The sequence below is a fragment of the Olea europaea genome, chromosome 7 (genome assembly GCF_002742605.1).
Source record: "Olea europaea var. sylvestris chromosome 7, O_europaea_v1, whole genome shotgun sequence".
Lineage (NCBI taxonomy): Eukaryota > Viridiplantae > Streptophyta > Magnoliopsida > Lamiales > Oleaceae > Olea > Olea europaea.
The window spans coordinates 16,267,491-16,293,747 of NC_036243.1; the positions used below are offsets into that span (position 1 = coordinate 16,267,491).

At 36.2% G+C, this 26,257-nt stretch overlaps 2 protein-coding genes and 1 non-coding gene across 3 annotated transcripts; 1 reads left to right on the forward strand and 2 right to left on the reverse strand.

Annotated features, from left to right (window-relative positions):
• Positions 1 to 758: 758 nt before the first annotated feature.
• TRNAV-CAC lies at positions 759 to 832 on the forward strand. The gene has a single exon. It is a non-coding gene; the product is annotated as a tRNA-Val (tRNA).
• A 1,009-nt stretch (positions 833 to 1,841) lies between these two features.
• On the reverse strand, positions 1,842 to 3,820 carry LOC111397971. Its single transcript, XM_023024934.1, has 2 exons — positions 3,683 to 3,820; positions 1,842 to 2,243 (listed from the first exon to the last, which is right to left on the reverse strand). The coding sequence occupies exons 1-2, from the start codon at positions 3,818 to 3,820 to the stop codon at positions 2,028 to 2,030; spliced, it is 354 nt and encodes a 117-aa protein (XP_022880702.1). The 3' UTR covers positions 1,842 to 2,027.
• A 4,892-nt stretch (positions 3,821 to 8,712) lies between these two features.
• Positions 8,713 to 17,927, reverse strand: LOC111397972 (diphthine--ammonia ligase-like). Its single transcript, XM_023024935.1, is given in 16 exon segments — positions 8,713 to 9,223; positions 10,538 to 10,869; positions 11,036 to 11,381; positions 11,639 to 11,711; positions 11,787 to 11,869; positions 12,465 to 12,497; positions 12,583 to 12,604; positions 12,606 to 12,783; positions 12,920 to 12,989; positions 13,183 to 13,298; positions 13,449 to 13,643; positions 13,760 to 13,856; positions 15,612 to 15,693; positions 16,771 to 16,912; positions 17,449 to 17,548; positions 17,802 to 17,927. Coding segments are annotated over 16 exon segments (2,340 nt in total). The 3' UTR covers positions 8,713 to 8,878.
• Positions 17,928 to 26,257: the final 8,330 nt, after the last annotated feature.

Sequence of the window (26,257 nt, forward strand, 5' to 3'; positions counted from 1 at the left end):
AATTTCCCCCCCCCCCCCCCCCCCCCGAAAAATTGATTTTTTAACCGTTATTTCACTATTTCAGCCGTCATATTTGACTTCTTTTTTCATAGGTGGACCAAACTTTTCTCCTAACGGTCAAAAAATCAATTCTGAAAATTACTCCGAAACAGGCTCAATTCTTCCATGAGAACCAATTTTGTCATGAGCTTTAAACGTTGCATTAAAACCATCCACCATACGGAATGGTCGGTTAAAATCAAATTGGCATAAGAAATTCCATATAACCCGACGCATCTTGTACGAGACACAGAATTCTAATAGGGAGAATCACTCGATCGCTAGAAAGAAGCAATCAACATATCATAAGATTCTCATTCTTAAAAATCCACACTTTTTCAAACCCAAAAAAGGGACGAAAATCTAGGATTCCTCCAATAAGCTACTCATGAATACAATAAATGCTCATCAGTGACAAAATCACAAACCAAAACCTAAATGATTGTGTTCGTCATCATATGGACATCAGAAGTAATCCAATGATCGACCTATTGATCTTTGTTTTAATAAGACTAAGCTCTAGTCATTCAATTCATCGAATATTTATAAACCCAACATTGTTAAGAAATTATTCGAGTTGAATATTTAATTCGACTAAATAACAAAAGCTTATGGAGTTCTAATCTAATATAAATATGATCTAGATTTCCTGGGAAGAGTAGTTCTTTAAATATATATTTTTGAACTATTAAATATTATATTAATTGTACAACAAACAAGTCTGGGTGGTGTAGTTGGTTATCACGCTAGTCTCACACACTAGAGGTCCCCGGTTCGAACCCGGGCTCAGACATTTTTTTTTTCTTTTTTTCCTCTTGCAATACCTTCTTTTTTCTTCGAGGCAAAGAAACCCATGTCCGTTTTGCTCATCCTCTCTCTGACCTCATATGATTTTAAGCCCCATGTTCATCATAATGCTCAAAAGAGGAGAACCAATTCCATGATCAAATCAAGAACTTTTTTTTTTTTTTCCGTTGAATTCGATAAAATATGAAAACGGATTTAATTAAAAATCTCCATGTTAAGGATTTCATGGATCTTATATTTCATAAATTGATAATGTTTTAATATCGTAAAGTTAATACTTAATAATTAATATTAGAATAATGCTACTTGTAAACAATAGAATTAAATAGTAATTTACATACAGATGAAATGTCAAAAATAGAGTGGAGAATTTCCTTTTTTTTATTATGCTAAAGTTGATAGTGGGCACATGATTTGTTTGACTACAAAATTTTAATAATTTATAAAAGAAATAGAACGTATAATTTGACACTTCCAATTCATAAAGAAAGAAATAATGAAAATTTTGTATTTTGACGTGAAATATATTGAGCTATCGTAGGTCAAATCTAAACCCTTCGAATTGTGATTTAAGTTCTCAAGGAAAATATAATTCAGAATGTTTCAATTACTAGCTATAAAAACTGAATTTCAAGGGCAGACCCAGACAGTTTGAACTATGAGTCGAAAATGAATTTTTTTTTCAAACAACGTATCATTAACGAAAATAAGACCATATACAACTACAATAGGATTTAGATTTGAACTTTTTGGGCATTGGACTAGAGAAATTAATTGGATTGACTCACTACTTTAGCAGAAAATTACGTTTTAAGCAAGGAAAAAAAAATTCAAAAAACTGTGAGGTCATTTGACCCCACATGAACCCATGTGGGTCCACCAATGCTGAATTCTCAATATTTGTGTAAAATATGTCCGTTTCATGTCTAATCTCCCTATCCAGGGGACCTTTCACCTAAATGTAACGCCCGTAGCCGTCTGAAGTAACAAAAATATAACGAAACTAAGGTTTACATTAACAAATAATTCATATTATTAGAATTATAATTGAACAAAAACAAATACCCGTGAACAAAGGAGTAGACATGCTATAATTATATGAAATGTTATGCTTCCATATCTTGGAGGTACGTGCAAGCTTGTATTTCTTCACATACCGGATTGTCTTGGCATGACCAGAACTAAAATTTCCGGGCATAAAGCTCACAGGTAAGTATATCGTCCATCGAAGTTGCTGATCTCCCAGCACCCAAAACTGGAACAAGGTTGAAAATCGACCCTTCACTGATGTTAATTCTACGGCTCATTTGGCCAAACTCGTTGAATGCACTGGTAAAGATTGTTGACAGTGTTTCATGAGAGATTTGAATATTTGTTGAGAAATAGATTCTCAGTGTCTGCAAGCAGAAAGTGAAGAATGTGAGTTAACAAAACCAGAAATGCCAATGGCATATGGAAACCGAATAGAAGAAAACATGAAGAATAAAGGCCTAATCATGTCAATATCCAAGAACGAAGAATCTAAATTTCACTTGTGAAGCATTTGGATTCGAGAACTATGTTATATGACATTTTTATATATTTTGAAAAGGTGTGTTTTTTATAGTCACTGACTAAATCAATCGAGCAATTTCTTATTGCGATAAGCAAATTCATTCGATATCCTCTCCACCTGGAAATGATATCTTGTTAGGAAAAGGTACTGATTTTAGGCCTATAGCTAAGTTCTCTATCTAATCGATGGATTTGACTTTCATACAAGCTCAAGTTCATCCTCAAAAACAAATCCATTAATCCAGATACAATATTATTTGACCCAATCATGAAAACAACCACTGAACCCTGTTTTCTATTAAAGAGTGGCAGTTGATATGGCTCTTCTATCACTTTCAATCACAGAAATGGCAAGGAAAAAAAAAACATTTTCTAGAATGGTAGCAGCTTGTCATGGACTGCAAGGTCGTAAGTTGAGGCTTGGCACGACACTAAGTGGGAAAATGAGATAGACCTATGGCAAATTAGGTCCAAGCTTCCGCGGTACATGTCGATGAGGACATCGCCAAATTTGGTGGGGGAGTGACTTATGTCTCCCACGGTCGCGGCCGATACGTCCAGGTTGCGACAGAAGAATTCGGGTAACGCAGGCAGTGCATTACAGTTGGAGGGAAGTACCTGCGGTAGGGGACGTAGATAGGGAAAACACAAGCACTATGGCAGGAGATGCAAGCCGAACTTCCATAGGGGACGCAGGCAGAACCAACAGGAACCTGCGGCAAGGGACGCAGTAGGATCAAGACAAGCACTGCGGCAAGGGACGCAACCAGGATCAAGACAGACACTATGGCAGGGGAACGCAGGCAGGCAAAACTCAAGCAGACTGCAAGCATTGCGGCAGGAGACACAACAGCAATACAGGCAGACTGCATCAGGAAGCGCAATAGCAATCCAAGCAGATTGTGTTAGCAGACGCAAGCGAATGTCGACGGGGGACACAAGGACGGAAGTCAAGTTTTCCAAGGTGGAAAGGGAAAGCAATACCGTAGACTATGGCCGGTGGTTTTAGATGCAAGTGTGTGCCAACTTGTACCAATTGAGCAACTTGCATAAGGAGACCAACATGTAACTTGACAACTTACGTGAGAAAATAAAGTCCAACTTAACCACCATAATGGAGACATTACCACTTGCACATATGAGTTGTAGAGATTGTCCACTTGCATGGAAAGTGACATGACAAGTAGCATAGAGGTGGAAATGGATAAGATAAAATGCAATATGACAAATTGCAAGTGTAGAGACATGCAACTTACAATGCAGCAAATTCCAACTTGATTACCTTGTGGTTTAAGGAGGAGGAAGACAACTTGCAACCAATGAGAACCCTTGGATGAAGATTAATTCTAGCCATTGATGCCAACTTGGACATCATGAGTTTGCCTATAAATAGAGATGCTTGGTCATTTGTAATTCCCATGGAATGAAATGAAAGAAGGAGAAATAGAGAGTTGAAATAAAATTCCAATGGATGGAATGAGAGTAAAGTGAGATAGAGTGATATCTTTGTAAAGAGAAAACATAAGTAAATCTATTAATAGTTTTATCTTATATTTATACAAAAAAGTTTTCCCCAAATATATGTGTGCCCTTTTCTTCCTAATTTCCTATCTACTATCTCTACATAATTTAACCACATTGGTTAAATTATCATGGGGGCATAAGGCTGACTTCACACTATCTCATGGGGGCTAGAGTTGTAGAGCGTTGAGGCTGCACGATTCTAACATGGTTCGGGAGTGACAAAACTAGGCCTGTGACAAGCTGCCCCAAATAAATTTGGCTTCTCAAAAATGTCTTTTGCCAAATTTTTTTTACCATTTTTATTACTATCCAGAGGAGGTTCTACTTGACCGGGAGAAATGATGGAATGGACTTCAGGTAAACTTTAGAATTTTTTTTTATTTTTTTATTTTATTTTATTCAAGAAATGCCCATTAACAAGGTAATTTTTCCAGTGTTATACTATTCCTCATTCAGAGTTTCTAACAATCTAACTGATTCAAGTAATATATTGACAATTCTCTTCTAGTTTCTAGACCTACATCATTTTCTCTCTCAGTAAGTTGCTCATTAAAACAAGTACATGTCTGGCAAATGTCATAAAACACTAAACCATCATCATGTTGAAGACTTGTCAGTTCACAATGGACTAAATTAACGTGTCCGATGTGAAGGTTCTTTCTCGTAGATTCTCACACCAATGCACTCAACCGATAAGTCAATGCTCCACGCAGAAAGGAAATACCTTCCTCCTTTAGATTGTTGGTCTGTTCACTAGGACAACCATTTCCATCTTCTTTTGATGAGATTTAGAGCTCAGAATCTTCTACGAATTGCATTAGAATGAAAATATTTATAGTTACTCGGTACACTTAATTTTCTATTAAAACTTTGACTAATTGACCAAAATAACTTCTAGCCTTAAACCATCCATAAAATTCAACGAGCTTGACAAAGACTATTAGAATTAGATTGTAACTAGAATTCTAATGATTATTTTGATTGGAAATATTGTTGAAGCAGTATTGGAGTTGGTAGACTTGAAGTCTTAAAGGAGTTCAAAAAGGATAATGAGAATGATTCCCTTTTTAGAAGTTTTTTTACTTCTATTTCATTCCAAATATTCCATTATTGATTTTACCCATTGTATTGGGACTACACCTATATTAAGTTCTTCATGTATTAATTCTTCTAATATATTAGAGATTTTTGTATTATAAATATGTGAGACATTACACATTTATTTGATTGACTTTGAGAGTCATCCAGAGAGACTCAACATAACAATTAAATCATTGTTGTATACACTAAAAACTTGAGAGGATTGTTTAGATTTAGATTCAGAGAATTAAATCTTGTAAAGACAATTTTAATAGCTTGGTATAATAAATTCTCATCTTCTTCCACAAAAATCTTGTTTGTTGTGTGATCCATTATTTTCGTATTGCTCATGTTATTCTTGTCTTTATTATTTAGTCCGATTCAAACAAGTGGTATCAGAGCTGAAGGTTTTTTAGCGGGTTCTTGGGAGGTCTAAATTGGAGCTAGAATTAAACGAGGTAATTCAAGCAAAGTTGGCGTGCAAGGTAATTCTGCTGATAAGCAGAGTATGGATTTAGTTCACAGTAGCTGACCATGGCCAGTAGGAACATGGTGGAAGAGATGGGAAGTAATTTGTTTGGAGTGTTCTACATGAAGAATTATTTTTAGAGTTTATTGAAGAGTTAAGTTTGATTCCTTGTAGTGAAATTCGCGTCAAGGTGGAGTATGTTAGAATTAAAGTAGGACTCGAATTCTAATGAGTATTTTGATTGGACATAATGTAGAAATAGTATTGGAAATTAGTAGTAGACTTGAAGAAATCTTGAAAGAATTCAAGAAGGATAATGAGAATGATTCCCCTTTTTAGCAATTTTCCTTACTTTTATTTCATTCCAAATATTACACTATTGATTTAACCCATTATATTGGGACTTCACCTTATATTAAACTCTTCGTATATTAATTCTTCTAGTATGTTGGTACTCTTGTATTATAAATATGTGAGGCATTTGATGGATCCCTATCTGATTCACATGGATGTTGCCACGTCATTTGTTATTCTAGAATGTTCATTAGTCGGTTAGAGGAAAACTCTATAAATAAGATGGGGAGGAGAATTAGATAGGTATTCAATGAATTTTGTTTAGAAAAGTGGGGAGAGAACCAAGGCCTCTCGAATGCCTGGGAATTTGTCATTTACATCCTTGTTCTTCATTGCATAATAATTGTTCTTACAATATTCAATTCAATACATATATCCATTTCACCAATACCCTTCTCAATTTCCTTTACATTCCAGCTAATACATCTACTATCTAACCAAACCATTAATTAGTAGCTTTATAGGTCCAGAACAAATTCATCAGCAACTTCCCAGGTTCCTATCAAATTGGTATCAGAGCCGTCGATTCTCAGACAAATGGAATTAGACTTCAGAAGCGAGTGGAAGAAGAAATTGAGTTCAATATTCAATCGGTGGGAGACGATAATAATGCAACGAGAAAGAGATCGGGAAAATGATTCGGGACTGGATTCATGTGGCCGACTAAAAATTTCAATATTTTATGGCGAAAACACAAACGAGTAGGTTTCGAAGGCAGAAAAGATTTTCTCCATAAATCAATTATTAGAGGCGGAAAAAATAGAGGTTACAATAGCATGTTTTGATGGGAAAACAGGGAATTGGTTTCAGGAGATCAATCGACGACCAGTGCAAACATGGAGAGAATTAAAAAAATTGATCTTGAATCAATTTAGCACGAGTAAGGTCTCCAATGGCGGTGAATTTTCAGCTTGGAAGTAGGGTGATAGGTTGAATCGACAAACAGAGAATGGAAAGCTGGAGACAGAACAGTTGGCACCAAAGGATGAATGTGAAAGGAAAGGAAAGGACAGGATGCTACTTTGCCGGAAACTACCCGCACATCTAAATTGCCACCTTAATCTGATGAAATTTGGGTAAATAAAAGCATCCTTGAAATCTTACCATTATCATCGCCAGAGGAGGAGGAGAGATCGAAGCAGGTTTTGGAGGAAGCCTATGTAAAAATTGTTAAAAGCAAGAGATTTGGACTAGGGAAAGGAAAGAACCGAAAGGATTAAAAAACAAGAAAGAGATGAAGCAGGCCCATTTTAACTTTGGCCCATATAGATCTAAAATTAATATAGATAACCCAAGGCCACAATTCCCTTATTTCCCTGTCCACACACGTAAGCCAGCTCTCGAGACACCACATCCAACCAACCCGATCAACACCAAAGCCACGGCCACCTCCGGTTTCCGTTGGGCAACAACAATTAAAGGGGCTACTATGTTTAAGAAATTAATTGATGAGCCACTAATAAACAGAGACAAGGGGCTGTGCTTTTTTAATGATGAGAATTGCACACAAAATTACAGATGCCGCAATACTGAGCTGCAGGTATTGTTGGTTATCGATAATGGGAGGAAGTAGGACTCGTAGAGGTGGAAGGAGATGATCAATTAGAGGTTTTGGAAGAAGATGAAGAAGAAAATGATTTGGGTGAATTGATTGAGTTCTCACTCAATTCGAGGAAAGGACTAACTAAATCAAAAATAACGGAAATTAAGGGGTTGATTTTAGAGAAGGCAGTGGTGGTCCTAATTGACAATGAAGCGACCTGCATTTTTATTTTAGCTCATCAGATTAAAAAAAGGGACTATTTGCTGGTAGGGGCAACTGGCTATGGAATTCCCTTGGATACGATTCTTGTGATAATTGCTTGCATGATTAAGCCCTCCCACTTCAAGGAGTTGAAACGTTCCCCTCTAGTGATGATAATGACTGGAGTGCTTGCAAGACAAATGGTTTGATTGCATGATGAATTGACCAAGACATCAACAACTATCCTCAAGGTGTATTTTGGAGCGACGGGTAATGATAGATCCCTATCTGGTTCACATAGATGTTGCCACAACATTTGTTATTCTAGAATGTTCATTAGTCGATTAGAGGAAAACTCTATAAATAAGATGGGGATGGGAATTAGATAGATATTCAGTGAATTCTGTTTAGAAAAGTGGGGAGAGAACCAAGGCCTCTCGAATGCCTGGAAATTTGTCATTTACATCCTTGTCTCTCACTGCATAATAATTGTTCTTACAATCTTCAATTCTATACATATATTCATTTCACCAATACACTTCTCAACTTCCTTTACATTCCAGCTAATACATCTACTATCTACTCAAACCATTAATCAGTAGCTTTATAGGTCCAGAATAGATTCATCAGCAACTTCCCAGGTAGATTCATCAGCAGCTTCCCAGGTTCCTATCAGCATTACGCATTTATTTGATTGACTTTGAGAGTCATCCAAAGAGACTCAACAATTAGATCATAGTTGTATACACTAGAAACTTGAGAACATTATTTAGATTTAGATTGAAAGAATTAAATCAAGTAAAGACAATTCTAGTATCTTGGTATAACAAATTCTCATCTTCTTCCACAAAAATCTTGTTTGTTGTGTGATCCATTATTTTCATATTGTTCTGAAGACAACTATCATGCCATTTTTCATAATGAAATCCCAAATATGTTTGTCCCGTAGATAAATCTGGTTCAGTGACATCAGATGGACTCTCCACATTCTCCCCAGTATAAAGCATAGGCTTGACTTCCACCAAAGCTCAGTTCACCGAAACAATGATAATCGGTGAAAGAAATAGTATTAAATGAAAATTTAAAGGTTCTGTCTTGTTCTTCTTCAGAAAATTGAGTTTAATAGACTATGGACGTAATATAAGCTAAATTATGTATATTTATAAATACGAGAAAAATGAAATCTTATCAATTTCGGGGAGACTAGTAATTAGTTCAGGTCTTGAGACCTTTTCTTTGTACAAAAATGTACATCGAAATTTGTATGAATGGATAACTTTATGCTGCATTGGTAAATCTAAAGCAGGTCACCTTTCTGGCAGATCAGGAACAAGAACATATAAAATGACAGGATGAAGAACTTCAGACATGTTTGATCTGCTTCCACCATCTAAGCATAACTTCATTTTTGTAGCTACATCCTTCTGATGTTCAATAGAAATTCTTTCTGATGAATTCAAAGACTCCGAACAGTAAATGACCAGTAGAAGAGCACGTGTAGATATCGAAGAGTTGAAGCAATTTGCCACAGCTTCACTGTTCTCTAGTGCTTGTTGAAGCTCAAAGGCAGGACCTCCATTAAAGAGCAACATTGTTGGTGGGTCAACTCCCAACTGGCCAGCCATATATAGAACATTCTTGTGCAAAGTTGCCTGGAACAAGTAAATAAATAAATTGAAAGAAAATTGCTAGAGAGAGTTTCTCGAAAAGCATTTCTTTTTTAACGAAAAATGCAGGCACAACATGAGTTTCATATTAACAATACGGCAAGCGTGTTAATCTGATATGAGATAAAGCCTCAAATTCAAAATATCAAGCCATTGAAAACCAGAATTCTCCTTGATGACCTTAAATCATTCAGATAAGTATGCTATAAGGTTCAGATCTAGGTATGGAAGCAAAAACTATACACGTGCACACAAAGAGACATTGAAATTGAGAGGCTTAAGGGAGACTAAGACTCATTAACACTAACTTTAGGTCCTAATTATTAAGCTATCTAATATTTATCTATATAGACTCAAGTCACATTTTTTACTAAGTTAGAATAGTAGACTGCTAATTGATTGAATAAATAGGCAAAATGAGGATCGAAGACCAATCTAAGACAAAATCAATTCCACTATTAGTAATAAATAACGAAGCGGCTTGCAAAGCAATTGCTACTGTGAGCTTAAGGAGACTTAGAACTCATTAGCACTACCTATGGATCTTAATAGGTTACGAGCTACGTTACTTGGACTCAAGTATGGGTGTCAAATATAGGTATATATCTAGGAATTGGATCCCCTTTTTTCTTAATCGTAGGATACAGAGATATGGCTAAAGTGGATTCAAAATTTGGGCACGTGTACGTGTATGTATTACAAACCTAAGAACTTCTTAGAATATTACATACTAATAATTTTAGATGCATTGTTTAGGGAGTGTAGCATTAAATGGGGTTGGCCTCAAAATAAATTTTATTGCTTTAAAAATTAGGGACTCGCTCTTTTTCTCCTAGAAACTTCTGCTTCCTCCCATGGAGATCTCCCTTCCATATTTTTGCCGTTTCCACTTCTAATTTGAAGGATCTGACACGGGATCCATACCCATACCAATATCATGATTGTGTCGAGATGGGTACATAGTCCAAACTGAAGAGCCCAAGCATCATAAGTTACGAGTCTAATACTCATCTTGAGATGCTCTAGTCACATGCACGATATATTATTCTTTGATCCCTTGAAATGGGCATAAAATGGATTCAATACTACCTTAATCAAAGAAAATCAATGCCACCACTTATAATACGTAACAAGGAGACTTACAAACATCTACAGTGAAATAAAAAGTTTAACAATACAGAATAGAAAAAAAGTAGCTAGTTAATAAAAAGTAGCACAGGTGGTGAACTGAAGCCTCATATCATGTGATAAGGAGAAAAAAATATCAGCAACCAATTTTCACTTTGGAAAGTATCTAACCTGGCTGTATGGACCAATACAACTAGGAGCGCAACATGAAATACTTTGTACGTGCAAGACATTTTTAGTCTTATCATCTGATACTAAGACTTCAAAATATGCCTTCCCAAAACCAATTTGCGAAAGAGGAAGTTCAATTGTAGAACGTGATGGTACACCAGAACGACATTTCTCTTGAGTAATAAATTTCACGTATGTTTCATTCGCCGCAGAAAAATCATTCATGTTGGCAACATATAAATGAATATAAAGAACACTCTCCCAAGAGCAATTGTATCCGACAAGGAGCAATTCAATTTTCATCAGAATTGCTACCAGATCCTCCTGCAACTCTGTCAAATTAGAGTACCTCATAAGAGCAGATATCAACTAGAATTTTTTTTAAGAACCAAAAAAAAAAAAAAAAGGAAAAAAAGGAAAAATTTGAATTATGAAAGAGGGTTTGTTAGAGTTCATTATTGCCACCAAATTTCCCTTCCATTGTGACTAATATTATACCTCCTGATGTTCTACAGGCATCGTGCAGCCAGCAAGAGATGGAAAAGATGTCATCCTTCTTGGATTTGGAGGTGTGGAATCTTTGATTTATTTCTAGTGTTAAATTAGAAATCAAACCAACTTCCTGGATTGGAGTGTCACCAAAATCTTTCCAGTCCTCCAGCACTTCACATACTGAATCGATTTCCCCAACAGTGACCTCATTACTACCATCAATGTCACTTGGAGACACAGACTCGAGCTTTTTCTCCAAATGGAATTCCATGGGATGAAGGACCCCAACAGGAGCTATGTGATCTGATGAATGTAAAACAACTTGAAATTTATCTAGCACAATTCGAGCATCCTGCAAAAGATCAATATGTTAGAATTTTGAGAGGAAGTAAAGGGGGATTAGAGTAAAATAGAGCGAAATTTAATAAAAGTTTAGCTAGATATTCCAAATGAAAGCATCAGTAGCAGTTAAGGTGAACACAATCTATACATATATTGCCTTCCCCATGCCATGCCTCAAGAGAAAGAAGAAAAACAAATAATAGTAGAAAGTGCAAAGATTGAAATGTCTGGATTAAGAAGAAATATAAATTGAAAAGGGATGCTTACTTTAACGAGGGGACAGTCAAGAGTTAACGTTTCATATTCACCCTCTTCACCACACACATTTACTCCATACAACCTGTCAGTATATCGATAATATAACTATCAACTGCTTAGAAACTAAAATATATTTGAGCCAGTCAGTTTAACACACTCTTTTAGCTCATGAAGATGGGACTCCAAGTGCTCTATTTCTTTCCCCGAGAGTTTTGAAGGGTCCAACCCAATTGATGCAACCTTTGACAAAAGAGAAGGCAAGAAATTAGATACACATTAAGACTAACACAAAAAGAACAATTTTTACTTTTTCGCTCAAGAAGTGCACATATCTACTTTCAGTTAAACAAAACAGTTGCAGGTCAATCGACAAAGAGAACTGAAATAAATAAATGCAAAACTATATGCTGAGAAAATTGTTTCTATGATGAGGCAGCATTATAATTTAGAAAGTAAATGTGCAAATGTTATATATCATATAGAATCTGAATAAAGAATAGTAGAGAACAAGTAAGATTAAATCACATAAAAAAAAAAAAAAAAAAAAAAAAAAAAAAAACGGAGGAAAAACCTCCCCATTGTTCTGCAAGCCTCGACACAAAATTAACCTACCAAATCTTTAAAATAATTTTTTTATTCACGTATCAATTTTTGGAAACATAAGAAATCTAAATAATATTTTTGTTCTTGCTTTCAGACTCTTCAAGTGTTATTTAACATTATTAACAAAATCGTAATAAATAACATTCAAACAAATCAATTTGGGTTGTGAACAGTGGAATGTAGCATTCCTTAGGACAAAGAAAGTAAGACAGGATTTAGAAGTGTATTATACCTTTACTATGATGGCAACAATCCCACTGCTCACCTGAAATAACAATACAGTGCAAAAAATTAGTATTGAAATTTCAATATTACAGAATTATCACTATGATTGGTAAGAAGAAATTTACCATTTGTTGAAGGAGAAACAGTCCACAGATATGCCAAAGAAACAAGCCCTAACCTTGAATATACACTTTCCACACGAAGTCTTTGATAGTCAGATGCAATTGCACCAGACGAGATTGCTGAAACAGAGGGTATCCGTTTTTTAACTTCGCTTAAGAGGATAAACATATCTTCAACTTCATCACCAGGTGTCATGCTGTATCAAAGGCCCTGATGCCTGTGAAGCCCAAAACAATAGATTGGAAAGTCAAGGCCCGTAGAAGGCTATAAACGAGAACCACCACTCAACCTCTTTTAAAATATTGCGTACCTAACCTTTATTTCTAACTATTTCCTAACCACTTCCCCCTACAGCAGCATTCTGTTTTCCCTTCCATCCATCTGTTACAACATCCTCCTTCCTTGGCTTCTAGAATATGTGAACCGGATAGGGGGCTTATCATTACCCCCAGTTTCCAAAACCACCTTGTCCCCAAGGAGAAAATGAGGAAAGTGTTGAATGGTAGATGCAGCAGACTCCCAAGAAGGTTCAGAAACCGGCAGACCCTTCCTTTGATCAGTAATTCATTTCTTGGTGGTGCTGTTGTAGCTGTTTGGAGTACCTCCAGAACATGTTCAGGTTCAACCACCCATTCCAGCGTAGCATCCATGTGTGCTGGTAGCTGCAGACGAGTGTCTGTCCTTCCTAGTGCCTTTTTAAGTTGCGACACATGAAAGACTGGAAGTATGGTAACATCAGAGGGCAGCTCTGCGCGGTAGAAACCGGCCCTATTCGGGTGATTATTTTGAAGGGACCAAAAAACCTGGGACCCAACTTCTCATTTGGTTTCTTTGCCAAGGAGCGTAGACGATAGGGTTGTAGCATTACATAAACTAAGTCCCCTTCCATGAACTGAACCTCTCCAATATTGGTCTGCCTCCACCTTCATCTTTGCTTGAGCCTGTAGGTGTGCCTTTAATTCCTCTATTATGATGTCCCTCTCCTTTAGCTGCTGCTCAACTGAGGCTACTGCAATCTTTTGATTGCCATAACAGACCAGTGGAGGAGGGTCTCTCCCAAATACTGTTCGAAAAGTAGTGTTTGTGAAAGCGTGAAAGGGGGTATTATACCAATATTTGGCCCAAGGCAGCCAACAGCATCAATTTCGAGGTTTATCTTGCGTGAAACATCTCAGATACGTTTCCACACATCTGTTGACAACCCATGTCTGACTGTCCGTTTGGGGGTGATGGGCTGTGCAGAGTCGTAGAAACGTGCCCTGTAATCTGAATAATTCTGCCCAGAAGCAGCTCAAAAATTCCTAACCACGATCAGATACGATGGAGCGTGGGATGCCATGGAGTTTCACCACTTCTTTAACAAAAACTGCTGCAACTCCCGCTGCTGTGAATGGGTTCTTGAGGGGTAGGAAATGGCCGTACTTAGACAATCAACAATAAATCATATCCCTCTGATTTAGGTAACCTTTCTATGAAGTCCATTGAAATATCTTCCCACACTAGACAAGGAATGGGAAGGGGTTGAAGGAGACCCACGAGAGATTGCGACAACTCTAGTTCTGTATACATACAGGGCATTCGTCCACAAATTTCTTGATGTCTTTTTTTCATACCACACCAATACAGATCACTAGTTAGCCGCTTGTAAGTCTGAAGAAAACTTGAATGCCCCCACTAAACTACAGTGAAACTCGTGAAGCAAAGTTGGAATCAAAGTCGATGAACTGGACAGAACTAGGCACCTCTTGTACAGTAACCAATCTTGGTCCAACGAATAATGCGGATGTGAGTCCGGGTTATTTTGAAGTTCTTCCTTAATTTTTGCCAGCTTTGGGTCTACCTCAGTTTGTTCCAATATCAACCGTACGTCAACCACCATTGGAAAAGTGATAGCTGCCAACTCAATTTGAGAAGGAACCGAGATAAGGCTTCTGCTGCCTTGTTTTCCATGCAAGGAAGATATTGAATCTCAAATTCATAGCCCATCACTTGGTCACGCAACGTTGAAATTGCCCTAGCAACACCCGCTGTTCCAACATGTATTTGAGGCTGCATTGGTTAGTCTTCACTATAAATCAGTGCCCAAACACGTAATGTCTCCATTTTTGTATAGCTAACACCATTGCCATCAATTCCCTTTCACACACTGATTTCTGCTAAGACTTGAGCGACAAAACTTGATTAAAATAAGCAATTAGCTACTGATTCTGCATCAACACCACTCCGGGACCATATCCCGTCAGTTTCGATCACAAAGTCCTTCGTAAAGTCAGACGGAGCTAAAATAAGTACTATATACGTGCCTTCCTAGTGTTTCTAGAATGCTTCCTCTGCCTCAAACGTCCACCCAAAGCATCCGTCTTAAACTGCTGTGTACGAGATCAAGAGATCGCCCTATAACCAGAGACAAAAGGCGGATAATATCCTATTAATCCCAAAAAACTCCGGAGTTCCCTAAGTGTCCATGGTGTCGGCCATCGCACCATTGCCACTATCTTCCTAGGGTCAACGGCTACTCGCACTAAATGGCATAATTAGTCTTTCTTTAGTTGTGCGAATAAGCACTTCTTGACATTTGCATATAGCTGATGTAATTCCAATGCGTTAAACGCCATCTCCAAGTGTTGTACATGTGAATTAATGTCCTTACTACAAACCAAGTTGTCGTCGAAGAATACTAATACAAACTTCCGTAAATACCCTAAATAACTAATTCGCAGGCGCGTTGGTGAGGCCAAATGACATGACCAGAAATTTGTAGTGCCCTCGTGAGATATAACTACCATTTTAGAAAGTCCTCTTTGCGTACTCTAATTTGGTGATACCTTGACTTCAAATCTAGTTTAGAAAATATGGTGGCTCCATGAAGCTCATCCAACAATTCATCAATCACCGGAATAGGAAATCCATCCGAAATGGTAACTTTGTTAAGGGCTCAATAATCAACACAGAAATGCCAACTCTCGTCTTTCTTCTTGACAAGTAATACTGGACTCAAGAATGGACTGATGCTCGATTGAATTATACCTACTGCTGGCATTTCTTGCACCAGCCTCTCACTATGATACTCGGACTCGGGTGCGGGTGTCGGATACGTTTCTAGGAGTCGGATCCTTCTCATTTTAAAAATTAAGATATGAGGACACAATTAAAAAGGATCTGAATTTTGAATACGGGTACAGGGATACGTCTCACAAAATATTTTTCTTTTTTTTAAATGATAGAAAAATACCAAAATAACAAAGAGAAAAATGGTTAATTAAAGCAAATAAGCACAATATTAAAGCAAAATAGTAAATTACCACAATAAAAATGTTTTATATAATGATAAAATCCAAATTCAAATTCAAACAAAACACGATTCAAGAAAAGATGAATCTATCGTTTATGTAAGGAATAATTTTTCGGTGCAATTTTTGAAAATGGGAAGCTAAAACGTTTATTACAATTTCGAGAGTAAATTAGAAAAAAGACTTTTGCTTTCCAATTTTGAAAAAGGAAATTAATTCCAATTGATTCAAGGACCATTTATTCACCAATTTTGAAAATGGAAACTAAAACGTTATTAGAATTTTGCTTGATTCCTGGACCATTTAATCATCGAAATTTTGCTTCCCAATTAGAATTATTAATGCTTGAATTCTTAATGTTTGAAACTTTGAAACCACCAAATTTCCTAATTTCATTAACTCTATTCTTTAGGCTTCACAAAAGCCCTTTTAATTCTTTCTCTAAAACCTATTGTCTTCTCCAACTTTTCATCTTCTGCTTCGTCTTTCCCTTCTTCAGCAAATTTCTACAAATGTTGCTCCCTGCCGTGATCCCCTCCATAAATTTCTCCATATTACTATCACAATACTCAAAATGAATAAGTTTGTAGCTGCTACAAATGCAAGCCAGAAGCATCCCTTGTCTGAGTGCACAACCACATACTCCACCGTCCGTCGCCTTCGCCTCTTTGCTGCCATGTCCGATTGCACAACCAATGATATGATCCGTATTCCGTGTCAGTATTCGTGTAATGTCGTGTCAACACGGATACTTCTCCATTTTTTAAGAGTCCGAGCATCATAGGCCTCTCAGTCTTATTCCTTGGAATGTGTGGGTTTCGGTAGGGCCTGACATTTTTTGGCTCTACTCCTTTAAGCATAATCAAATGATCAGTGCTTCATTTTGGAAATAACCTCTACCGTTCTACAAATATCTGTGCAAAATGTTGCAGTAACTGCTTGACAATAGCTGGTGGATCCTCCTCTTTTTCCTTAGACTCTGCGATTGCAGGTATAATTTCCCAAATTCCTTGGCCCTCGTTCTGTAACGCCTTCATCATGGCTGATAAAGTGCATAAGAGATTAGAGTTTATGATGAAATGGGACCGTCGCAAGGCAAAATAATGGTTTTTGATTTCATGATAACTTCGAGTTTTTTCCTTTTTGGTGAATTGCTAGTATAATTTGATTGGAATCGAGCCAATAAATAAAACTCAGGCCTTTGGCCGTGACGCAAGGCCAATTTTGGGCAAAATCCATCATTTAGGCCCTCGCTTAGGCATTTTTGCTATTTATGGTAATTTTTGTTTTTGCAATATCTCTTTCCATAAAATTCAAATTTGTATTCCGTTTGTTGGAGGATGATCCTAAAGATAAGGATTTTCCATCTTAGTAATTATCTCATATTTTTTTATTTTTGGAAAAATATCTTTTTTATTCTATTTTTCGAATTTTGCTAGGTTTTTTCTATTTAAGGCGTTGTAAACCCTTTGAAGCAGCAGTTCTCGAATTCAATAAAAATTTTCTTGAGAGTTTTCTCATTTTGTGATTGTTCATTTTCCCTATAATCTTTCGCACGTCAATGGCTCTTAGTGATACCTCGACCTGTTAAGTCCCGGATCCCCTTCAGGATAATCATAGTTTTCCCCATTCGAAACCCCATGGTGAGTAGTCTCCAATTCACTTCCATGCTACCCGACTACACAGCCATTGCATGCCCAATACCATATTTATATCGCCTAACCCTGGAGGCAAAAAATCCTCTACTATTTTCAACCGTTGCATCTCCAAAATGACTCCCCTACAGATGCCCTTCCCTTTTACAGACCCCGTGACCACTCTATATTCATAGTGATTGTAATCGAAAGGTCTAGTTGCTTTACTAACTCCAACGAGATAAAGTTATGTGTAACCCCACAATCAATTAAGATGGTTGCCTCCTTCCATCTTACCATCCCCTTTATCTTCATAGTACCCGAATTCGTCAATCCCACCACAAAATTTAATAATAGCTCCACTTTCTCCGCTACCTCTATTGGGTTTTTATCCTTCAGCAGTTCTTCCTCATAGTCCAACATCTCTTCTTCCTGAACTAACAGTATTCTCAACTCTCCATTTTTTCATTGATGACCCACTGTATCCTTCTCATCGCAACGAAAACAGAGCCACTTTTCACGTCGCAGTTGCCACTCTGCATTTGACGTCATCTTCGTAGTGTGTTCCTGCCATAGGCCAACGAATTTCTCACCTACCATCACTGTTCGTATTGGAAACTCTTATGGTTTCTTCCCCATCAATCGATTTGGGCTTGTAGCCACTTGCATAATTTTCTGGGTCGGTTTCTATTTCTACCTTTTGGGTCACTTCCATAAGTTGGCCTAAACCAATTTGGCTTAATAGCTTGACTTCAGCCTTGATGTCTAGCCTCAGCACATTGATGAATCTTCCATCATTCCTATCATTGGTGCAACCAACACCTCAAAAGTTCACTTGAAGTCAAACATTGAGCCTTCCTTTTTCACAGCGAAAAAATTTTTGTAGAGGCTTCCTTCTTGCGTCGACCAAAATCGTAACAATAACTGGTTTTGAAATTGCCCCCAGCTATGAAAGGAGTTCCGGCCTCCGTCCATTGCAGCTATGATAAGGCATCACCGTCCAAACTCTCCCCAATCGCACCTAACTTTTCCTTCTCCGTCAACCTATTGACTTCAAAATACCTCTCTATTTAGAACATCCAACCATCTGGGTTTTTGCCACTGAAAATTGGCATCTCCAACTTCCTAATCTTTCGCCAATCATTTTCATCTCAATTCGGTCCCATCTGGCCAATGTCACTACCAGAACTGGCCTCAATTAGCCCTTCAGACAACTTTCCCCGGCTAGGACTTGTTGGTCAGCCAAAGCGCACTTGTTGGAGCTAGTCCCTCCGTGATGCAGCCAGAGCTTCCTCCTTCAAAGTCCCTACTCACCCCTGACTTTAGAATAGCTAGTGCTAGTGCTAGTGCTACCACAGCCTTCTGGGTCCCTTCCAGGGATTGCAGATTCCAGCCACATTTTGTGCGAGGTGTTCCATCGATTTCTCCAGACCTGGTAACCTCTGAAGTTCTCAGTTTTCTTTTGAGCCATTGGGATCTACTGCTCTGATACCAATTTGTTAAGATTCAAATTGAAAATAGGATGAACGAGGTAATGAGATAAAAACTTTTGATTACTTAAATAAGAGAATTACAGAAATCAGATAAAAAAGCCTGTAGAAGGCTATAAATGAGAAATACCACTCAACTACTTTCTAAAATATTGCCTACCTTTCCCACTCTTTCTACCCTTATTTATAACCCTCTATTTCTAACTATTTCCTAACCACTTCCGCCTCCAACAGCATTCTATTTTCCCTTCCCTCCATCTGTCACGCCCTCCTTCTTGGGCCTTCTAGAATATGTGAACCGTATAGGAGCTTATCATGTTCATTCCTGTGACTTTTGTTTATACACCATAATGTCTTCGGTTACCAGTCAATACATTTTAATATCGATAACTCTAGGAAAGAGTACAACTAATATTTTTGTTCAAGCCATCCATTAAATTAAAGCATGTTTGGGAAGTGTTTATAAATAACTTAAATTATACATAAAGAGTAATGAGTGGTGGATAAGTGGATAATACTTGTGAGTTCGTCGAAATGTGTTTAAAAAGTGGCTTGAGAGTTTGTAAACATGAGTCAAACATAGACTTAATGCTAAAAAGCTTGGACTATCTGGCCACATGCACCCAAATGAAAAGGACAGGCACTTCCATTCAAAACATAGGATATGCTGCACCTAGAACGCACTATTAAAATAAAACTTGTATATCCATGCATCTAATGTCCAGGTAAAAGCAAGTTATTTACCCTTTTCGAGTTACAATGATATCGTACACGATATTTTAATTATGATGAGCAAACTTCAAGATTGATCTGAAGCAGTGTCCTTTTAAGAATTTAACATGCATCAGGAGGTGTCAAACACTCAGAGTTCAACATTTTTCATAATTATTATAGAGTCAAGTACTCAAAGATTGTTGGACATGTTTCGTTGGGGTTTTCGAAAAATGTCACTGTTTTCACAGGCTGTATGGCCTCCTCAAATTGGCTTTGCTTCTCAGGTTAACAGTTTCTCATGTGCAGAAAGTTTATAATTCGGTGCAGAAAATAACACAAAATAAAGATGAGGTTAAACTTGTAACTCCAATACTAGTCACCTATGACATTTAGTACTGAAAACAACTTAAAGATAAAAAAATTTCCTCTAAATATAACACCCTAGAAAAACATATTCAAAAGCTAAATGGCAAAGACACAAGAAGCCATCTATCATCATCTCCTCTTTTAAAATTGCTTAGTCAATGTAATTAAAGTGTTCAAGTTATATTACTCATAAATGTATTATGGCTTTCCCATTGTTAAAAATAGATAATGGATTATACCAAAAGCTTACTGATTAAAGGGCTTGCCTGCTAGATCCTTGAATTCGTTTCCGGAATAATGGAATTCCCATACATTTTGCATAGCTAATAACTATTTGGCGTCCTACCTGCAAAAGATATTCAAAAATCCCAACTAATTAGTACATAAAAATATAAGATGAATGTACACAGTACACCCTCAGTCTATAAACCGAAACAGTTATCCAAAGCCAAAACCTCAGCTTCAATGCTAGTTAAACATAAACCCCAAGAACCAATCAATAATTTTCCAGTAATTCATATTCAAAAAATATAAAATATAAAAATATCATCTATGGAATCATTTTTATTTTTTAGTTTTGGGTCTAAATATTCTATAAAAAAGTCTTTCAGATCTTCTTCCAAATAGGTTAATTCATTTTTTGTAGCATTTTTTAAGTCAATAAAATTTTGTATAATATTTGGATCTAAATTTATTAAAGATTTATGATCTATATTTTCTTGAGGACCTATTTGAAGGTTTTTAGACATTGTAGTGGCTTTGGTTGCAATATCTCTATTAAGGGTATTTTTGGAAAATTGATTGTTTGGAGACTAGTTTTCAAATGTTTTTATTTTCGTAGATTAATTTGGAAAATCCTCCTTCTATTTAGGCTATTAAACTGTATTTCCCCTAGTAGGGAATCCCTTTTCTTTTTCTTTTTTTTTTCCTAAGATTGAAAAATATGTAATTAAAAAATAAACAAAATTTTTGAATATAATAATATTTTATTGAAATGGGTAATTGAAAAGAAGAAAAATAAAAATGTATTTTGAAAATAATGAGATTAGATAAGAGCTTAAATTACTAAGAAAGTATTTGGTGGGTATTAAAATTATATTTTTTAGTAGATTGTAATAGAAATTTTTGAAATGTGTTTTTAAAATGTTATGGACTCATGTGATTAATATTGATTGTTTGATTTTAATTTATATAAAAAAAAATTTAATTTATACCAAACGGGCTCTAAGATCGCACCATTATCTATTTTTAAATAATAGAGGAATTTTTGTCCAAAGAGAAAAATATGCCTTTCTGAACAAGATTCAACCATGTTGTCTCCATTTTGTTTTTCAAAATTTTAATTTGATCTCATCATTTAATACAATAACCCAAAAGGCAAGATTTGTCAACTGAACCCTTGTTTGAGCTCCATTCTTTGGAAAAAATGAATTTTTCAAAAATGTTTTAACATCATTTCAATAACACTTTTTTAATAAGATAATGTTACATGCAAATTCAAAAAAATTTCTTATTTTTTTACTACATGTTTTCCATCAATACACTATTCAAAAATTCATTCTTTCCCCAAAATGGGACTCAAACAATGGCTAAAGCTTTCCTAAGGTATGTTTACAGAGATTCACTTATGACTTATGGTTATAGAAGCAATCGTGTTATGTGTACATTTCTGTTGACATGGGGCATTACAGAGTGACGTGGTAAATTCAAAATCTTTAAAAGCTAAAATAAAAGGAAAATCAAAAAATGACAGAAAAGGCGTCAAGTTAATATATTGAAAATCGGCCCATTTTTCATTTGTAAAACCTAATTGGCATTGAAGCTGCTTACCCCAAAATCGCCGATCACCGATGCCTTGTTGTGGCGATGCATCTATTCATCGAGAATTCAGCTTTATCTCCAGCTCTGGCGATGCATCTATTCATCGAGAATTCAGCTTTATCTCCAGCTCTGGCGATGCATCTATACATCAACCAAGTGCTGCTTTACCTCCATCTCTGATGACTTCTACTTAGGTAGAATCTACAAAGATATTTGTGTAAGTTCTGTGTTTTGGTAAATTGGGTGTGTGAATGTGGTTTGGAGGGCTTGAAGCCTTTAGTACGATTAGCTTCCGTCATTAGATGGTAAGTCTTTGACCCCATCCTGCTATGCCTTATTGAGAAATTGGCACTAGAACAGGCAACGCGATTTATGTGGTCAATATCATGCAAATTAGAAGGTAAATGTCTTGTGTATTTAAAGCAAACGTCTTCATAAATGTTAGAGATCAACAAGTTTAAAAACATAGGAGTTCTCTAAGACTTCCAAAACACTATAACTTTGAAATTAATTGGATGTTACTGAGAAAATTTGTTGTGAGACAATATGTAACATTTACAATTTTGTTGTTTGCACATTACCTCTTACACAAACCTGTGGAGCTATTAATTCGCACAACTCAATACATAGTGTTGTTTACATATTAATGTGGTTGGTTCACATCTCAGAATGGCATGAAGAAATCACAAAGTGTGTCACAGCTACAAGTGTAAGGGCCACTTCTTTGTCGATTACCCAAAGAAACGATTATGCCCGTGGTGCAAGCGTGCATTCATGAAGTGTTTTGAGGTGGAAAAAGATACTAAGAACAAAGGTCAGTTGTTCAACAGCAGCGACGCTAAATGTGGATTCTGGGAATAGGCTGGAGAAGGTGAATCAAGTGATGAGACATCAACTGCTGTTGCAATGACAGAATCAGCTATAGATGTCACTGGCATGTTCAAATCAAAACTTTTTTTAAGCGACGAACAAGAGATAAAATTTTCTGTGAACGTGACAATTCGCAAGAACAAAGCAAGTGCGGAAGTCGATAACAAATGAAGGCCATGGCTTGAGTGGGATGTGTTTGGGATAGTTGTTATGTAACTTTTGAAGACATTGCACTTTCATAGTGCTAATTTTGTTGGATTGTAAACATATGGTCGATGTCTTGAAGGTTTGCGTTAATTGCTAATTGAAGTGGTCGAGTTTGCTAGGCTTCAAGTAGTGCATTATCGCCTTTTGAGTTATTTTTCCTAATCTTATTGAATACTCCTGAGTTTTTGTGTATGTGCTATTGCGTTACAAAGTCACAGGTACATATGTTATGAATTGCGTGGTATAGTTGGAATTTACCATTTTAGTGTTGAGTGCATAAAAAGAGAACTCCTAGAATATTGTGCTTTATGTTGGGAAGTTATTTAAACATGCACAGCGGAAATAAAAACAATTTCAATTCCCACCAGGATTCATCTTTGTATTTAGATAGGAATTGTGATAAAAATAATACATTTTCTTGAATTTGCAAACTCCTTTACGTTATCTTTGTTCCAGCAACATGGATCTGTCTCCCACAACTGTCCAATTGTCCAACCTTCAATGAATTCCACACAGAGAACAGATTGCAGCTACCAGGGTTTTCTCCTCTTGTGCTAGCAAGAAATTATGAAAACTGTATGGATCTAAAACATTAACCATGTATTTATATAAGCCCAAACGGGCTCGGCCTGGTTCAGACCAATATTTAATTAAATCCGGTCCGTGAATCAATTAATCCAATTAATTAATTCGGGGCTATAAATAACCAATCCAATTAATTAATTTATCCAACGATTGTTAAATTAATTAATTGACAAATTACAATCTTCTAATTCTCTTTTGTGTGCGACCCACCAGATTTCCGACCACGATGCTTAACGACGTGAAATATTATTTTGATCTAATCAAAATTGATAAATTAAAATACCATTTTAATTTATCACAAATTCACACTCGCCGTCCCAGATTGACATCTAATAATGTATCAGGATAACACATGTGACGGGAAATGTCACGTGGTATGACAAAACCAAACATGTTCGTTTACCATGAAACTATAATCCCTTCATCAATATGATCCGATCAATTACAAGATATGAAAGTGTGTCAATCTCGACTATCAATCATATCTTTCATTCTACTATTAAGTCAATATGAGTCAAAATCTCCTTTTCGACTTATGTGTATACCTTGTCCAAGGATTTCGTTATTGACTTAATTGAACGAAATGCAGATCACAATCTCTTACTATCTAAGAGTGACGAATCCTCTATTGGTCATTCACAACCTTCATATAGTTCTTGACATACCCGAACGATGCCGTATTAGCGGTCCTTGGTAGAGCAACATCCAACACCGTCAAAGCATGACTGTCCTCATACAAGATATTATGATGGTCTCAAGTCAAAGGACTAATTCCACTACCGAACGTTAGAGATTAACCACTGACACTCAGATATTTATCCATGTGGAATTTTTTAGCGGGTTTCCAATGTTTTGTTCTATAACAAAACATCTACGTGTTCATTTAAGTGCCACCACACTTTAACTTATAAGATCAGCTACTTACTTCATAAGTAGGAAATGCCACACGTGATAGTCTATCCGTAATAACAATATCCGTATCTCGTTATTACTTACGACCATGGATTATTCAAGATCCAATCATACGTAATTTGTATCTCACAATCACAACTCCTTGTGATTAACAAATCACTCAAACTTGAATTTTCGGACTCTATTATTTAATATTATTTATTAGAAGATTAATTTAAATAAATAATAGATCTTGCCAAAATTAAATACATTACACATATTAAAAGTGTTTATAACCTAAATCGATTGGATCTAGGGCATAATACTAAAGTTGATTGGACTTAGGGCATAATACTTACAAACTCCCACTTGCACTAGATCCAATTACTTATGTATCCAATATCGTAAGTCTACATGTCGATCATGTTTATACTACGACAATTCTTTGTCAATGAATTTGCAATATTGTTAAATGTGGAAGTTTGTTCTTCTCTTTACATCATTTCTATGTATTATCTCTTTGATGAGATTATACCGCCCTAATATAGGTTTGGATCATTGATGAGACCTTAGTTCCTTTGCTTTCGCAATGGCTCTATTGTTATCACAATATAATGGCATGTGATCAACAATATCAGGAACTATTCCAAGTTTATTTATGAACATCATGATCCAGATTGTAACTCTTTGCTACTTCTGAAGTAATCATGTATTAAGTTTCTACTATTGAATCAACGGCCGCTTCACGTTTGGAACCTTTCCAACATTCTGCTTAAGAGTAAACCAGTTTCTCCATATGAAAACTTCTTAAGATTTCATCTATGTAAATTGGGATGAGTTAAGCAATCTTCTAGATCTACCTCTATAGATTAAGTTGCTTCTCCTATATTGTTCATGAATAAATTCTTCAACAACTATTATTTCAACAATTGAAACATAGGGATGTCGTTATCTATAATATTAGGAATATGGCAATGCTCCCACTATTTTCTTGTTAACACATAATTCGTCTTCANAGTTGCATTAATCTCTCCAAGATGATGACACATCAAATGAAAGAATCTAAGTGACTCATTACAGAAAATTTGCTATAGAAAACTTACGGCACACGCATATCTTTTATAAAAATCGAATATCTCATTTTCATCCTTGAACTTCATCCCAACCTTAGGCACCATAGCTCCAACTACTCCTGCAATATCATCATCCAATATGTTAAAATTGTCCATCACGCTGTCATTATTGGATTCCATCAAAAGTCCGTTGTTTCTCTGCAACAAGTTATCAATTCAAGTGCCGTAAGCTCTTTCGCAAAAGTCATTCCAAATTTATGAAGCATAAATATTCTCAGTTAAGCACAACATTTTAAGTTAATTTTTGCAAAACATTTTAAGTTCATTTTCGCATAGAGTTATTTCTATTAGGGGCATTTTCTCTAAAGACGTGGATACTACAATGGTAGTGTGGCTAAAATATGTAAGCAGAGGTTTTTTGGAAATGTGATGCCCATACATGGTGACCGTGGAAACTCATTTACCCTTCGATTTGCAAAAAAATATCGACACATTTTATCTGCCATTATTTACATCCAAATCGACTACATACATACAATAACTGAAAAATGGCAAAGAAAATATTCTGAGAAATGCATAATACCTTTGTCCATCATGATTTTGACAAATTGATGTTGTCGGGTCGGAAAAGCTACAGCTGATTTCAATATGGTAGTGGTGACATGTTTAATTTCCTTCGGATGACAACTGAAAGGAAACGAGGGCTACAAGATATAAAACTTGTGTACTGTGGCGA

Excerpts from the sequence above, each read along its gene's own strand:
- LOC111397971 (XM_023024934.1), bottom strand. The coding sequence starts at position 3,820 with ATGGGAATTACAAATGACCAAGCATCTCTATTTATAGGCAAACTCATG. Across the intron at positions 2,244-3,682 it reads CCTCCTCCTTAAACCACAAG|ACACTGAGAATCTATTTCTC; the intron begins GTAATCAAGTTG and ends TTCTGCTTGCAG.